At 41.2% G+C, this 16053-nt stretch overlaps 1 protein-coding gene across 2 annotated transcripts in view; it reads right to left on the bottom strand.

Annotated features, from left to right (window-relative positions):
• Positions 1-16053, bottom strand: part of CENPF (centromere protein F) — a 66033-nt gene that overhangs the window by 36828 nt on the left and 13152 nt on the right. For both annotated transcript variants that reach the window (XM_047076845.1, XM_047076844.1), the window contains exons 8-10: positions 7821-7946; positions 6709-6837; positions 3078-3200 (exon numbers count right to left, since the gene is read on the bottom strand). In XM_047076845.1, the coding sequence (XP_046932801.1) occupies positions 3078-3200; positions 6709-6837; positions 7821-7946 (378 nt within the window). The remainder of the gene's footprint in view (positions 1-3077; positions 3201-6708; positions 6838-7820; positions 7947-16053) is intronic.

The raw sequence follows: 16053 nt of genomic DNA, 5'->3' as shown, positions 1-16053 counted from the left end.
AGCAAGGTAAATAGAAGGAGAAAAGAGAAGGAAGGGGGCAACTGGATGTTCACGTATCTGTTGGTCTCTATCTATCTCTGTCCATAACTGGGGGCATTTAAATGAATAGTAAGCTCAATGGAAAGATTAACATGTCTTTCTCTCTTCTGGCATTAGCTCCGTAAATATTTGTTTCTAACAAAATGTTCAGCCAATCCTGGGACCCAGCAGGCTTATAATACTATGGCTATGACCAACCCAAGAATTTCAAAAGGCCCAAATTTGGAAAATGAACATCTGAAAATGGCTCTGTAGGCTGCCATCCATCAGCAATTAGTTTTCTGTGAGGCCACAGCCACTTAAGACTTGATTGGGTAGCTCATTATCAACAATGAGTTCGGCATACAAGGATGTATTCTCCTAGGCATCTCTTATGTCCTCAAATGATTTGCAAAATTGGGCACTAGTCTAGAAAAACACAACACAAATCCCTATAACCACAAGCCAGCATTAGAGCTTAGCAAGCAATTCCACCCAGATCAACTTCAGTTTTAGGAGCAGCAAGGGAAGCATCGTTTCCCAGGGCCAGACAAAACAAATTTCAGTTACTGTGTGGCATTTCATGATCCCATCCATGAATGGAGCTTAACATGTCCCCTGCTGCGGTGACGTCTATACCATGAACCGGGGAAGGATGCAGAGGATGTTCTTTGCCCTTCCCACCTCACCATTCTTGTCTGCCAGACCAAGCTCCTTCGAGAACCGATGTCATACAGATCCCCGTGCTCAGGAAGGTCCCTAGACAAGTGATCCCTCATCCTGGTTACCGAACGATGCTATTTTATTGCCTCACCCCAGTGCTAGCAGGCTGGCCTTGGGGTGTGGGATGAGGAGCTTACCCAAAGCCTCCTTTCACATTGACACTAGATCTGAATTTGGCCATTGATCGGGCCATTTAATCACATTTCTCTACTGATATCTTCTCATTGTGAGCAGCATGTCTGTTTACTAAATGTAGACAAGGAAAATTTCAGTACAACTGTCACATTATCTCAGCACCCAAAACCTCTAAGCATGCGAGGTGTGTTTGCACTTACTTAGAGTTCGATACCAAAAAAGCTACCAGAGTGCTAGAGGAACAGGACGGGCAATATGTTTAATGTGAGAAATCTCAAATGCACTGTCCCTTGCTCATCACTTTCTGTGCCTACAGGTGAGAGCAAACAGTGGGCACATCAGACGGTCACAGCCGTTGACCATCTAAGCACTTTCCATCCAAAATTCAATCATTAATACAGCTTGGAAAAGGAAAGGGTATTATTTAGTCCTCCCTACATGCAGATGAGCAAAGTCAGACTCAGAAAGGCTAGGTCGCTGTCCTAAGGTCACAGAGCAGGGAAGTGGCAGAAAACGATGCAGTCCCAGATCTTCCTGACTCTAAAGCTATCGTTCTGCTACTAAGTTATAGTGCCACTCTTACTGGGTAAGTCACTTTTCTAATGCCAATCCCAAAGCAAAGTGCAAGAGATAGCTAAACCCTTTGCATTCTTGATATCATCCTGAAAAGAAGACACATACCCACAAACATAAATTAAGGCAAATACGACATGCATCCCCTAGCCCTGTGCTAGGCACTTGCACCGGACAACCAAAATCGAGGAAATCTAGGTGCAACGTGAAATGCATTTAACCGCACAGGCCAGAGTGCACGATGGACAGCTCTACAGCTGTAGGGGTCTCCACGTGTCTTCTGAAACACCTGCAAGACAGTGTCCAGCCCTCCACCGCGCCTTGGCCAAGAGAACAGTGTTTGGACCCTCTTAACCAGACGATTGCTTTTACAAAATGTTTCCACCAGGCAGCCAGTGGAGTCACGGGAGAGTTTCTGGCTGGAAGGAAAGCTCACAGGGGGAAGGGTTCGGTGCCAGTCTGCCTGTGGAAATGTTAGCAGAAGCATCTGTTGGTTGGTCCCCACTGGCCAAAAGGCAAACATTTGTTTTGCTGAAACAAACACTTCCATTTGAAATCGTTCTCTGATGAAAGCATCATCTGACATCAAGTTTTCTTCCACTTGGGCTGCTGGAGCCGGGGCCTCCTGTCCCCAACAGCATTACCCCTCTGAGGCCGCCTGCTTTAACAATCACCTCTCTGCTACTGACAGATGTTCTGATTTCACAACCATGATACACTGTTCCAAGCTGTGGGGATGAATACATTTAGAGTTTCCTCATCTGCATAAATAAATATCCTTTATGCAGAATTCTTTCTGAAAAAGGGGCTCCTGGGTGGCTCGGTCGGTCAAGCGTTTGTTCGACTTCAGCTTGGGTCACGATCTCGCCGTTCCCGAGTTCGAGCCCTGTGTCAGGCTCTTTGCTGACAGCTCAGAGCCTGGAGCCTGTTTCAGATTCTATGTCTCCCTCTCGCTCTGCCCCTCCCCTACTCTCTCTCTCTCTCTGTCAAAAGTAAACATCAAAAATATTAATAAAAAAACTCTTTCTAAAAAAGAAATCTTTAGTCTAAAAAGTGATCGCAAAAGATTTAAAGAAGTGGGAAAAATGCTTTCCTGTGACATTATTTGATAGAAAAGAAACTTCTACTGTTCTGCTATGCTTCTTTGTGCTGATTTATGGCTCTATTCAAGTTGTTTCCATCTATTAACTGCCCCTAAATGGTTCTCAAATGAACCCTTTAAGATAAACTCCAGACCACCAAATAGAAAAGCCAAATTAAAGTCAGTACGAGTAAAATCCCACATCATCAGCGTGCTCTCCTCGTATCCACACCACTGGAGAAACTTCATCCACCATTTTGTGTAACAAGAATGAATTTCCCAAGAAAGACACTGACAGTCTTGCACATGCCCAACGTGACTCTGGAAGTTGGGGCAACAACTGATGATTACCTGTTTTTGCAAGAATTTTAAATCTAGAAATCCCTCATCTGTCGTTGCTTTTGTTTAAACCTAGGACTTTCCACAAAGTTTTTAAGAGGCTCAAAAGCCAACCCTTGGAAAGGGGATCTACATGATCCATCCCATCACCAGTTTTGTTTCTTTCCACTTAGAAAAGCTGATAAATACTCATCTACGCCTCACTTACTTCACTGCTTCTCCTCAGCTCATTTTCCTGCATCTGACTCGCCTGCAATGCCTGTTCGGTTCTGCAGAACTTTTGCTTGAACTCTTCCAAATTTTTTTCTAGCTGGTGCTTTACTGATGTGACCTGTAAAAAGCAGACAAGGTAAGGTTTAATTTTTATGTGCTTTACTTTTTAAATATATTATTTCTTCTTCTTTTTTTAACATTTATTTATTTTTGAGAGAGAGAGAGCGAGCGAGCGCACGTGCAAGCAGGAGAGGGGCAGAAGGAGGGGGACAGGGGATCTAAAGTGGAGCGAGCCCAATGTGGGGCTTGAACTCGTGAAACTTGAGATCATGACCTTGGCCAAAGCTGGACACTTATCCAACTGAGCCGCCCAGGGGCCCCTAAATTATTTCTTCTTAAGTAAAATGGTCATGGGACATGAGAACTGATGCCATCGATTTTGGGTGAGAAACAATATATGTCACAGCTAAATACAGCATTAGAAGTTTAACTTAAAATACCATCAGAGCACTGTGGGTGACAGCATAGAGGAGATCAAAAAGGGCTGGGTTTGGAGAGAAAGCAAAAGAGAAAAAAAAATTTAACTACAAAAAAAAAAAAAAGAAAGAACAATGAAATAGTAATAATAAACAACCAAAAAAAGAAAAGTTGAGATAAGAAACAGACCAGAAGTGGGTGCCTGGGTGGCTCAGTCAGTTAAGCATCAGACCCTTGATTTCGGCTCAGGTCATAATCTAACCGTTTGTGAGTTTGAGCCCCACATCAGGGTCTGAGCTGTTAGTGCAGAGTCTGCTTAGGATTCTTTTTCTCCCTCTCTCTGTGCCCCTCCCCAGCTTGTTTGTTCTATCTCTCTCTCTCTCTCAAAATAAATAAAAACTTAAAAAAAAAAAAAAAGAAAGGAAAAGAAACAGACTGGGAGAATGTATTTGCTATGAAATAGACTGGGAATAAGTATTTGCTATATAACAGATTTAAGATTCTATATCCAGGGGTGCCTCGGTGGCTTAGTCGGTTGAGCATCCAACTTTAACTCAGGTCATGGTATCACAGTTCATGAGTTTGAGCCCCTTGTCAGGCTCTCTGCTGTCAGCACAGAGCCTGCTTCAGATACTGTCTCCCTCTCTGTCTGCTCCTCCCCCACACTTTCTCTCTCAAAAATAAAAAATAAATAAACATTAAAAAAATGCATTTCCATAATACAACAAATAGAGCACATCTTTGGTTCCATTTAGAAAAAGGTAAACCAATTTTTTAAAGGAGTGAATAATAGAAGTAGACAGTTTTATGCAAAAAAATACAAACATATATCAACTTCTGAAAGAAACATCCTCAGCAGTAATCAAGGAAGAATGAATCGAAACAACGATTAAGATGACTTTTTCACTTCTTAGTTGACAATATTTTTAAAAACAGGACTATCTCCAAGGATGAGAAAAAATAGGACCTCTCACACTGGGTGAGAAGGTAAATTACAATTTCTTGGAGAGCAATTTGTCAGAATCGATTACAAGGGAGAATACATCTGTCCTTGAGACCACCAATTTCACACGTGGAAAGGTGTCCTACAGAAACATGCATGTTACCCAGTAATGCCATTCCCAGGGCTACAACGAACAAGATAACGTTGACAACCTCAACATCCACCTGTAGAATAATTAAACTAGAAAACATCCAATAAAAGCAAGGCTCAGACACTACCAACAGAATGTTGCATTTGAAACAAAAATAAAACTGGTCCTTTCTTATAGACTCATAGACCTCTTCAAAAAACAAAACAAAACAAAAAAACCCAAAAAAGAAAAAAATAATAAAAAATAAAAAGCCTAGCATGGAGCCCAATGTGGGGCTTGAACTCATATGACTCTGAGATCAAGACCTGAGCTGAGATCAAGAGTCGGACACTTAACTGACTGAGCCACCCAGGTGCTCCAAAAGGACTTTTTTTTAAAGGGTCTTGAAGGAAACCCTTTAATAGTTATCCTGGGAAAGGAGGATTTTTATTTTCTACCAACCTTGGATAGCTGGATAGAGAGAGGATTATGAGCACATCAGAGAACCCCTAATTAGTACTTAACACATGACAGTGATGGTTACCTCTCCCCATTCCAGCTGCTTCCCCGTCTCTGGCTCCTCTACGAAGAGAGGGCAACTCGTCCCACTTGGTTATATCCTGAACTTGAGAGTTAACCTGTATTTCCCATAAAATGAGACTCTACTTGAATGGTAAAGCCTTAATTTTAAAAATAAACAAAGAAGCAAGCACTAAGAAAGTAAAGAGATGAATCTCTGACATATTCACAGTAAACTCCACAATGTGTCACGCTGTCAAGCTATATGGGTCAAGTGAAGAAAAGAGCGAAGGACTATAATCCACCTGTTGTGCTGTTTTCAAGCTATGGGATTCGGTGCTTGTGTTTATAGGTAGAGCAGGGAACTAAACAGGCGAAAGCCTGTCCTCATGGAAAGATTTGAGTGATAGAAGGAACACAGCATAAAAAGAAACAAAGAGGGGTTCTTGGGTGGCTCAGTCAGTTAAACGTCCAACTCCGGCTCAGGTCATGATCTCGCGGTTTGTGAGTTCGAGCCCCATGCCAGGCTCTGTGCCAACAGCTCAGAGCCTGGAGCCTGCTTCGGATTCTGTGTCTCCTTCTCTCTCTGCCCCTCCCCCACTTGCACTCTGTCTCTCTGTCTCCCTCTAATAAACAATCATTAAAAAAAAAAAAACAAATGAAATAGCTGTATTATACAACAGATGATATGCCCTATGGAGAAAACTTAAGCAAGGTAAAGGAAATAAAGTATTTGAGGATAGGGATCTATGTAGTGACCAGGGTAGATGTCATGGATTAAACGACATGAGAGCAGAAAGCTCAAGCCAGTGAAGGTGCCCTACAGATCCATCTGGACACAGCACCTCCCTGAAGATGCTGAGTGTGTTCTACCAATAGCAAGGAGGCCAATAAGCGAGGTGCTGGAAGGGCCACCAGGGTCCTGCAGACCCTTGGAAGGATGAGCTCCTACTATAAGAGAGGTGGGAAGTAGCTATAGCTGTGAGTAGGGGAGTCCCATAACCTGACTACACTTTAAAACACTCACTGCTGGGGTGCCCGGGGCGGGGGGGGGGGGCGCAGTTGGTTAAATATCCGACTCTTGATCTCAGCTCAGGTCAGGATCTCCCAGTTCATGAGATCAAGCCCCGCACTGGGCTCTGTACTGACAGTGAGGAGCCTGCTTGGGATTCTCTCTCTCTCTCTCTCTCTCTGCTCCTCCTCTCAATCTCCCCCCCCCCACCCCCCGCAATAAACAAATAAGTCAATGGATTATAGTTTTCAGCGCTTTGACTATTTGCAGGACGTGAATTACTCCGGGCGGCTCCCACCTGGTGATATGACCCCAATACACAGGAATATCACACCCCTCCCCAGACCTTCAGATCTGAGATCCTCACTCACTCCCCTCCTTCTGTAAATGAGGAAGCGCAGACCCAGAAGGATTCAGTTTGCTCTCTTCTTTGATAAGGAAGGCAGCTTTTCTTTGGAAGCATCAGAATGTCAGCCGTGAGACAGAAAACGCACCAATAAGGAAAAGGGGGAACAAGTGAGGAGAGAGGTAAGCCAGCTGCTTACTTTATCCAGGTCAGCCTGCAGGATATTGTGAGTGTTCTTGGCCTGCTGTAACTCCTGTGTGAGTCTGGCTTTCATCTGCGTGCACTCCTGGTCCAGCGCTTGGCAGGTGCGCTGTTGACGGCCGAGCTCCTGAAACACCAAAGACACGCGACGTGCATCAGTTGGACGGATGCCGGTTAACGAGGAGACTCCGGGGTGAGCCGCCAACCTCCTGCAGGCCATGCCACGCTGAAAGAGCAGCGCACAACAGGGACCCAGGCTGACCACTCACCTCATGATAAACATAACCCATCGAGTGTGGGTCCCGGTGTTGGGACGCAGGCCTCGGGGTGGGGGGGAAAGGGGAAGAAGTCCGCCAGCTGACCGCGTGGAAGCTAGCCGGCTTCCGTCCCATCCCCAATCTTACGTTCCTCATCTCTGTTTCCACAAGCCCAGGGGGCAAAAGGGAGGAGAGCTGAGCTGTCACAGTCACACCTCAGCTAGGAAATCTAAGGCGCTCAAAACTGGGGCTTAAGATCTCAAACACCACAGCATCACTTGCAATTGAGAACGACAGCAAGGAAATGCCACCAGTGAACTCTGATAACCGCATCATGATACCAGATTACCATTTCCAGGCTCTTACTCTTCCAGGCTCTTACTGAAAGGTTAGAGAGCCTCAGTCCATACGATACGCTCCGCCAGGCCAACTCACTTGCCCCTGGCAGTAATACTTCTGGAATTTCTTTCCCCAGTACATCAGCTACCTTTCGAATATATTTGCCAACCCACGGGCTTTAGAAACAGGTGGAGAATAGGATACAACTCCCTTCACAACTGAGGGTGTTTGAAAGACGAGAGATGATCCTTTCCTACTTGGTATTAAATCGCAAACAAATCAGAGGACACGGATGAAAAGGAACATGCTGGTTAGCGAGTCCCTTCTCCCATCGAAAACCGAAAGATGGAAGTGTGAAAGAAAACAGGGGAATCTTTTCCTCACAAAGCCATTCCTCTCTCACGGAACACCCCAAGTGACGACAAACAGCTCCTCTTTTCAGATGATGAAACTGTGAAATGCCCAACAAGAGCCTTTCGGGCAAACTCCCCGTGAATCCATTTACCTTACTTACCTCTTGAAACTCCTTTTCTTTCTCCTTGATTTTCTGTTCCAGAGAACACCTGGCACTGTCTGCATTTTGTCGCTGACAGCTCAAATCTTCAGACAATCTCCTCAGTTTTTGTTCCAACGCAGCACACTAACAACAAATAAAAATGGTCACTACACAAGGATCCGAGGCAAGAAGCAAATATTTGGAATTTTAGAAAAGTGAGTCCTGAGATCTGGTTCAAGTTCATCTTTGTGTTTTGAGATTTTGTGTCATAAAAAGTTGGGATTAAAATGATCAGCAAAGGGGTGCCTGGGTGGCTCGGTTCGTAAAGCGTCCGACTGCTGCTCAGGTCACGATCTCGTGGTTCACAGGTTCAAGTCCCATGTCAGGCTCTGTGCTGACAGCTCGGAGCCTGGAGCCTGCTTCAGATTCCGTGTCTCCCTCTCTCTCTGCCCCACCCCCACTTACACTCTGTCTTTCTTTGTCTCTCAAAAATGAATAAACGTTAAAAAAATAATTTAAAAAATAATGAAATGATCAGCAATTACGAAAACCACTATATTTATGTTAGCACACATAATGCTTGTATTTGGGAAATATTAGAGTGGATGTAAAGTATTAGACCATTTAAATAAATACTCCATAATTTGAACTATGAAAGAAGAAATATGTGTGTCTGAATAAAGATTCATCTAACATTGTTGCATGGAAATGAGAGGTTCAAATGCAATGATGTTGACCTGTGTCTTTTAGAAGCTGTAAAATAATCAGAGGGTACCCATCACCTTCATATGACAGTCTGTTTCAAGCATAATAAGATTTTGCGGGAAACTTTAAATATTAAAATACTTCTTTCCACAATGCTCTCACTGTGCCATTTTAAATTCTGAAGGTTCACAGCACTCCAGAGAATATCACAACTGTTTTTAACCAAGCTGCCATAAATAACACAAAGAACAGTCTTTTTGCCTTTGTACATAGCCAATTTAGGATGGCTAAATCAAAACTTAGGATGCCCTTCTAAAATTAAACTGGAATAAAATGGTCTTAAATCATCAAGTTTTGTTCCTCTGAATCTTCCCCATGGTGTTCAAATCCCTAAAATGCCCTACAAAACAACTCCAAATTTCCAGGGAAGAATAAGAACACTTCATATGGGTGGGGGAGAACTCCCTGGTCTAAAAGAAATGTGCCAGTATTTGGCAAATATCTCTTCTAAAGTATTTTTCTGAGACTCATTAGAGTCTCATCCAGAACTATTGGAAATATATGGGGCGCCTGGGTGACTCAGTCACTTAAGCGTCCGACTTCGGCTCAGGTCACGATCTCCCGAATCGTGGGTTCAAGCCCCACATCAGACTCTGTGCTGACAGCTCAGAGCCTGGAGCCTGCTTTGGATTCTGTGTCTCCCTCTCACTGTCACCCTCCCCTCCTCTCTCAGAAATTAAAAAAAAAAAAAAAAAAAAAAAAAGAACTATTAGAAATATTAGAAATTTAACAGAGAAATTGGAGGAAAAGAAAGCATGACATAATACTTTGCCAGAAGACCAGTCAGACACCAATTATTAACTAACCAAAGATGAAAGGACCAAAGCTGGTCATTAATGACTAAATGATTTTGCAACTATCAGAACTTAAAATTTTTTTTTTTAATGTTTATTTTTGAGAGAGAGAGCACATAGGGGAGGGGCAGAGAGAGAGGGTGACCCAGAATCTGAAGCAGGCTCCAGGCTCTGAGCTGTCAGCACAGAGCCCGGATGTGGGGCTTGAACTCACGAACCTGTGAGATCATGACCTGAGCCGAAGTCAGTGCTTAACCGGCTGAGCCACCCAGGCGCCCCGCAACTATCAGAACTTTAAATATACCAAATTCAAAAGAAAAATACTGAGCCAGTGGTACAAATTAATCCACTGCCTTAGACATTAAGACACCTTTGTCACTATCTTTACTGTTCTTGCATCTTTAAATCCCCAAGGAAGATTATAGAAAGTATTTATAAAAATAATAAATATGGGGGTGCCTGGGTGGCTTAGTCAGTAAAGCATCTGAGCCTTAATTTCAGCTAAGGTCATGATCTCACAGTTCATGGGTTTGAGCCCTGCATTGGGCCACACAGCTGGCAGCGCGAAGCCTGCTTGGCATTCTCTCTCTTTCTGCCCTTCCCTGGCTCAAACTATCTCTGTCTCTCTCAAAACAAATAAACTTAAAAAAAAAAAAATGATGATGATGATGATGATGATAATAAATATGAATCCAACAAATATTTATTGAGAGCCTACTATATGTCAAGCACCCTGCTAGGCACTGGGGATGCAGCAGGAAACAACTCCGATAAAAATCATTGCCCAAACGATGGTCCCAATGTTGGTGGTTGACAGTGGCTAGGGAAAAAAACCCATGCAAGACAGAGATGAATGAACCCTTGGTGCCCTCTGCTGGCCCTCCTTCAAACTGCAACACATCCCACTACCCTCTCAGAATCAACAACTCTTACTACAGGAGTAGGTTAAAAAAGAGCGTTTAGAAGATACTTAGATCTTATTTAAAATTTTCTAATGACATTCCGATATTGATGACGCATAATCCACGTAATAGTAGCTGACCACTAGGTGTCACGAATGTTCCGTAATATTCAAAAATCGTGCCCAAGGTTGAAATCCTTGAAAATATGCAGTGTGTGACCCCGGGCACTCATTTAAGACCCCGGGGCCTCAGCTTTCATCTGTGAAATGTGAGTGCTGAACTCCAGGTTTGTTGCCAGCCTCAATATTTCTACTTGAGCTCAAACTTTGTATCCCACACAGATTGCAAATACTTGGAAAAGAAGTGTACTAGACACAGCATAGGTTCAAAGAACATGGTATTGATTTTGATTGAATTAGCTCCATTTTACTTACTGGGTAGTTCTAATGGTAGACCAGGGAAGAGCAAAAACCAAGCATAATTTGACTAGCAACACATTTGACTAGGTTATACAATGCTAATAGGCAAGAGGGAGAAAGGTACACTGAATTTTCAGCTAGGTGGATTTGTAGCTCACTGGGAAAAAAGGAAGCCAGAAAGCATTGAATGAATGGGTCTTAAGAGCCTGGAGGAAATTTTCTAATAGAAAGCCAGAGATAAGTTCTGAGCACTGTCCTAGTCAAAAGTTTTAATTCATGATCTGGTAAGAAGAAACCCTGCCAAATATGTTAGATAGAACAAAGATTCAGTGATCCTGTCATACCAAAACCAGTAAGACAAAGTATAATAGAGTAGGTATAATTCTGATATATAGGAAAGCCTGAGTTGGCAGACAGGCAACTGAAAAGAAGCTTAACTGACAAGGAACTCCATGTAATAATAATATGTTATTATAAACTCACCATGTGGCATGCACTAGGCTAAGCCTTTATAAAAATTATCTCATTCATTTTTTTAAAATTTTTTTATGTTTATTTATTTTTGAGAGAGAGAGAGGAAGAGAGAGAGAGAGAGTGAGCACGAGCAGGAGAGGGGCAGAGAGAGAGGGAGACACAGAATCTGAAGTAGGCTCCAGGCTCCAAGCTGTCAGCACAGAGCCCGACACAGGGCCTGAACCCACGAACTGGGAGATCATGATCTGAGCCTAAGTCGGAGGCTTAACTGACTGAACCACCCAGGCTCCCCTAAAAATTATCTCATTCTTTACAACAATCCTATGACACAGGTATTATTAACACCATTTTATTGATTAGACAGCGGAGGCTCAGAACTCAAAAGCAAAACAACTGGGATGTGGCAGAGTCAGGGCTCAAATCCAAGTCTTTGAGACAAAGACTATAAACTCAGATTGCACAAAGTGAATAAATATATGGGTCAAGGTAGGTCATGATCCCATTGACCCTCCACCGCATCCTCACGCACTGAATCAATATTTATCAACAGTATCTCTGCAAAGCACTGCACTAGGAGAATGTCTAAAAATGAACCTGGACTACCACTTCCAGTAAGAATAGAGATACATTTCCCTATTCCTCCCGTTGAGAACAATTCAAAACCCTGGACAAATGAAAGAAAGCTCTAAGAGGAGAGAAGATTGTGCAACTAGGGACTTTAGGACCCAAGGGAAAAACATGATGGTGCTGAAAGAAAAGAACTGTCAACCCAGAATCCGTATATCCTGAAGAAATAACTTCCAGGATGCAGTAACAAAAAGAAAAACTAGAATGTGTGGCCTAAATGCACGGTTAAAAGAAGTTCTCTAAACAAAAAGGAAATGATGAAAGAAGGAAACTTGAAAGGAATTGGGTAAGAAGGAAAAACAAGGTAAGCAACAACATTGGTATAAATAATAGGCTTTCTTTCTCTTCTCCAGTTTTCTAAGTTATGTTTGACAGTTAAAGCAAAAAATATAGCACTGTCTGATGTGGTTCTATAGTAGGTAAACACTTAGGAAAATTGTGTTATAAATGCGCAAAGGTAAAAGGATAAAAAGCAGTAAATTTTCTGTAATCCATTAGAGCTGCTTAAATGACAACACCAATAGGCTGATAAATTGTGTGTATATATAATGTAATATCTGGAACAGTCACTATAGCTCTACAAAGAAATACATCCAAAAGTATTAGAAATTATACAATATGTTCAAGTAACCCACAGGAAGACAGGCAAAAAGGAAACAACAAAATGAAAAAGGAATAGAAAACAAAAAATAAGATATCAGTTTTAAGCCATGATACATCAATGGTTATATTAAATGTAAATGGTTTAAATATGCTAATTAAAACACAGATGTGGGAAGAGTGGATTTAAACAAATATACCCAACTATACGCTGTCTTTGCAAAACTCACCTCAAATATAATAATAAAAAGATAGGCTGAAAGTAAAAAGAAATACATCATGCAAACATTAAAGGAAAGGTAGAGTGCTACGTTAATATCAGAAAGAGTAGACTTCAGAATAAAGAAAATTACCAGAGACAATGAGGGCTATTCTATACTGGTAAGGGTCAGTCCACAAAGACATAGCAATCCTAAATGTGCATGCGCCAAACAACAGAGCTATAAGATATGTGAAGCAAAAACTGATAGAACTGACAGGAGAAATAGATAAATCAACAATTACGGAAGACTTTCACCATCCTTCTTTCAACAATTGATAGACAGGAAACCAACAAAAATATGGAAGAATTCAACAACACCATCAACCAACAGATGATTTGGGGCTAAGGATAATTTTAGAACACTCCACCCAACAACAGAATATATATATTTTTCCCCCAACTGCATGAAACATACACCAAAATAGACCACTGTCTTAGGCCATAAAACAAGCCTCAACAAACTTAGAACTGAAATCATAGAGTATCTTCTCTGAACACAATGGAATCAAATTAGAAATCAATAACAAAAAGAAAAAAAATCTCTAACCACTTGGAAACTGAACAAGGTATTTCTAAGTAATCCATGAAGCAAAGAGGAAGTGTCAAGGAAAATGTTTTAAAAATACGCTGAATTGTGGGGCGCCTGGGTGGCTCAGTCAGTTAAGCGTCTGACTTCAGCTCAGGTCAGGATCTCACGGTTCATGGGTTTGAGCTCCACATTGGGCTCTGTGCTGACAGCTCGGAGCTGGAGCCTTCTTCGGATTCTGTGTCTCCCTCTCTCTCTGCCCCTCCCCCCTCAAAAAATAAACATAAAAACACCTTTAAAAAACTTTTAAAAATACAAAATAAAAATACGTTGTAATTAAATACAAATTAAAATACAATACCTCAAAATTTGTAGGACACAGTTGAGGTAGTATGGAGGGAAATTTATAGCATTAAATGCCTGCACTGGAAAAGAAAAGCCTCAAATCAATAATCTAAGCTCATTATTTCAACAACCTAGAAAAATAAAAGCAAAATAAACCTAAAGCAAGCAGAGGGAAATACCAGAGTAAAAATGAATACAGTTGAAAAAAGAAAAATAATAGAGAAAATAAATGAACCAAAGAGCTGATTCTTTGGAAAGATCAATAAAAGATCAACAAATTGACAAATTTTATTGTTGTTACTGACAGAATTGACATATCTCTAGCAAAACTGACAAAGAGAAAACAAGAGAAGACATCACTATCAGAAACAGAGAACATCAGGGGTGCCTGGGTGGCTCAGTTGGTTGAGCGTCCGACTTTGCTCAGGTTGCGATCTCACACTCGTGTGTTTGAGCCCCGTAGCAGGCTCTGCGCTGATGGCTCAGAGCCTGGAGCCTACTTCAGATTCTGTCTCCCTCTCTGTCCCCACCCCCCACTTGCATTCTGTGTGTGTGTCTCTCTCTCTCAAAATAAATAAACATAATAATGATAAAAAAAATTAAGAACAAAAAAAGAATCAGAGAATATTACCTGACCTACCAACATCAAAAGGATAAGAAAATATTACAAATAACTACATTTATAAGTTTAAAAATTTGGATAAAATGGACCATTTCCTCTAAAAACACAAACTACCCCAACTCATCAAATATGAAATAAATAATTTTAATAGCTATATAACTATTTTTAAAATTAAATTTGTAATTTTAAAACTCCTCCCCAAAAATCTCCAGGCCCAGATGGTTTCATGGAGAATTCTACCAAACATATAAAGAAAGAAATAACACCAATTCTTTCTTTTTTTTGCAAGTCATGGATATCTTAAGAGAGAGAAATAACACCGATTCTACATAATCTCTTCCAAAAAATAGGAGGGAACACTTCCCAGTTCATTTTATGAAGCTAGTATGATCTCTGATACAAATACCAGAGAAAGACAGAACAAAAATAGAAAACAGCTGACCAATATCCCTCATGAATATAAATACTAAAATTCTCACAAATTATTAGCAAGTAAAATCCAGAAATGTATAAAAAGAATTATACACCATGGCTATGTAGGGTTTATTCCAAGGATACAAGGTTCGTTCAAATATTTGAAAAGTGATCAATGTAACTCGCCTTATTAACAAGCTATTATTCTATACGAGTACATGTGAATCTATAATTACCTTTAAATAATTTTGAAAGAAAGAAATAAAAGAAAAGAAAGAGAAAAGAAAAGAAAAGAAAAGAAAAAGAAAAGGCGAATGAACCTGCCTTCAGGAGACCAACAGAAGATGTAAGTCTACCTACAACAGAGGTTCTTACCTACTGCCTTAGAAATATCTAGAGAGTTTATTAAAAGTAAATTCTTTGGGCCCACATCAGACATGGGTCTAACAGGATTAATTAATTCTGCAAGTTTCTCTGTCATTCTGACAATTAGCCAAGTGTGGGAACCCAAAGGGCTAGGACACAGGTAATGACAATAAAAGGGTGTTAAAGGGGATGCCAGGAGAAAAGATCTCACTGCATTAAAAGATGAAGGAAGTTGCATACGGGCTGAGGAACATGTCAAGAGTATTCCAAGAGGAGAGTGTGCCAGGCAGAAAGGCAAATGTGAGCAAAACGCTGGACCCAGATAAAGACTGGATTCAGGAAGCGCCAAATAATCAGTTGGTCCTAGAAGAGAATTCATTTTTCTCTACACTTGTCACCATTCACCATATTATCTATGTGACTCTATATTTATGTTACATCCAGCATTAGGATGAAGCTTCCCAAACGCAGTGCTTTCTGTCTATTTTCTCAATGCTTCATCCCCAGGTCCAGAACAGTGTCTGACGTACAACAAGCAGTCAACAACAAATCAAATGAATCCGTGAATGAACGAATTTAAAAAATAAATAAATAAATAAATAAATAAATAAATAAATAAATAAAAAAAACACTATTGATAGATTGGGGACAAAGCAACAACCACAACAACAAAACACCCTCAAACACGCTAAGAAAGTTGGCCTTAAGTGGAACCTTGAGATTCAATTGCAGGAGTATGTATGTTGGATCCAAAAGTAGATCAATTAGGGGCACCGAGGTGGCTCAGTCGGTTAAGCATCTGGCTCTTGATTTCGGCTCAGGTCATGATCTCAAGGTTGGACTCCGCACGGTGATGGTGCAGAGCCTACTTGGGATTCTCTCTCTCCCTCTCTTTCTCTGCCCCTCCCCTACTCACGTTTTCTCTCTCTCTCTCTCTCTCTCTCTCTCAAAATAAACAAACATTAAAAAAAAATTTTATCAATTAAATTCTTTTTTTTTTAATTTTTTAAAAAAGTTTATTTATTTTGAGAGAAAGAGTAAGAGAGCAAGCAGAGAAGGGGCAGAGAGAGAGGGAGAGAGAGAATCCTAAGCAGGCTCCACACTGTCAGCACAGAGCCCAATGTGGTACTTGAAC

The sequence above is a fragment of the Lynx rufus genome, unplaced genomic scaffold, assembly GCF_022079265.1.
Source record: "Lynx rufus isolate CCGP_SWC_20201006 ecotype Redwood Valley unplaced genomic scaffold, mLynRuf1.p SCAF_15, whole genome shotgun sequence".
In the NCBI taxonomy this organism is placed as follows: Eukaryota; Metazoa; Chordata; class Mammalia; order Carnivora; family Felidae; genus Lynx; species Lynx rufus.
This window is presented reverse-complemented; position numbering and strand designations above follow the sequence as displayed.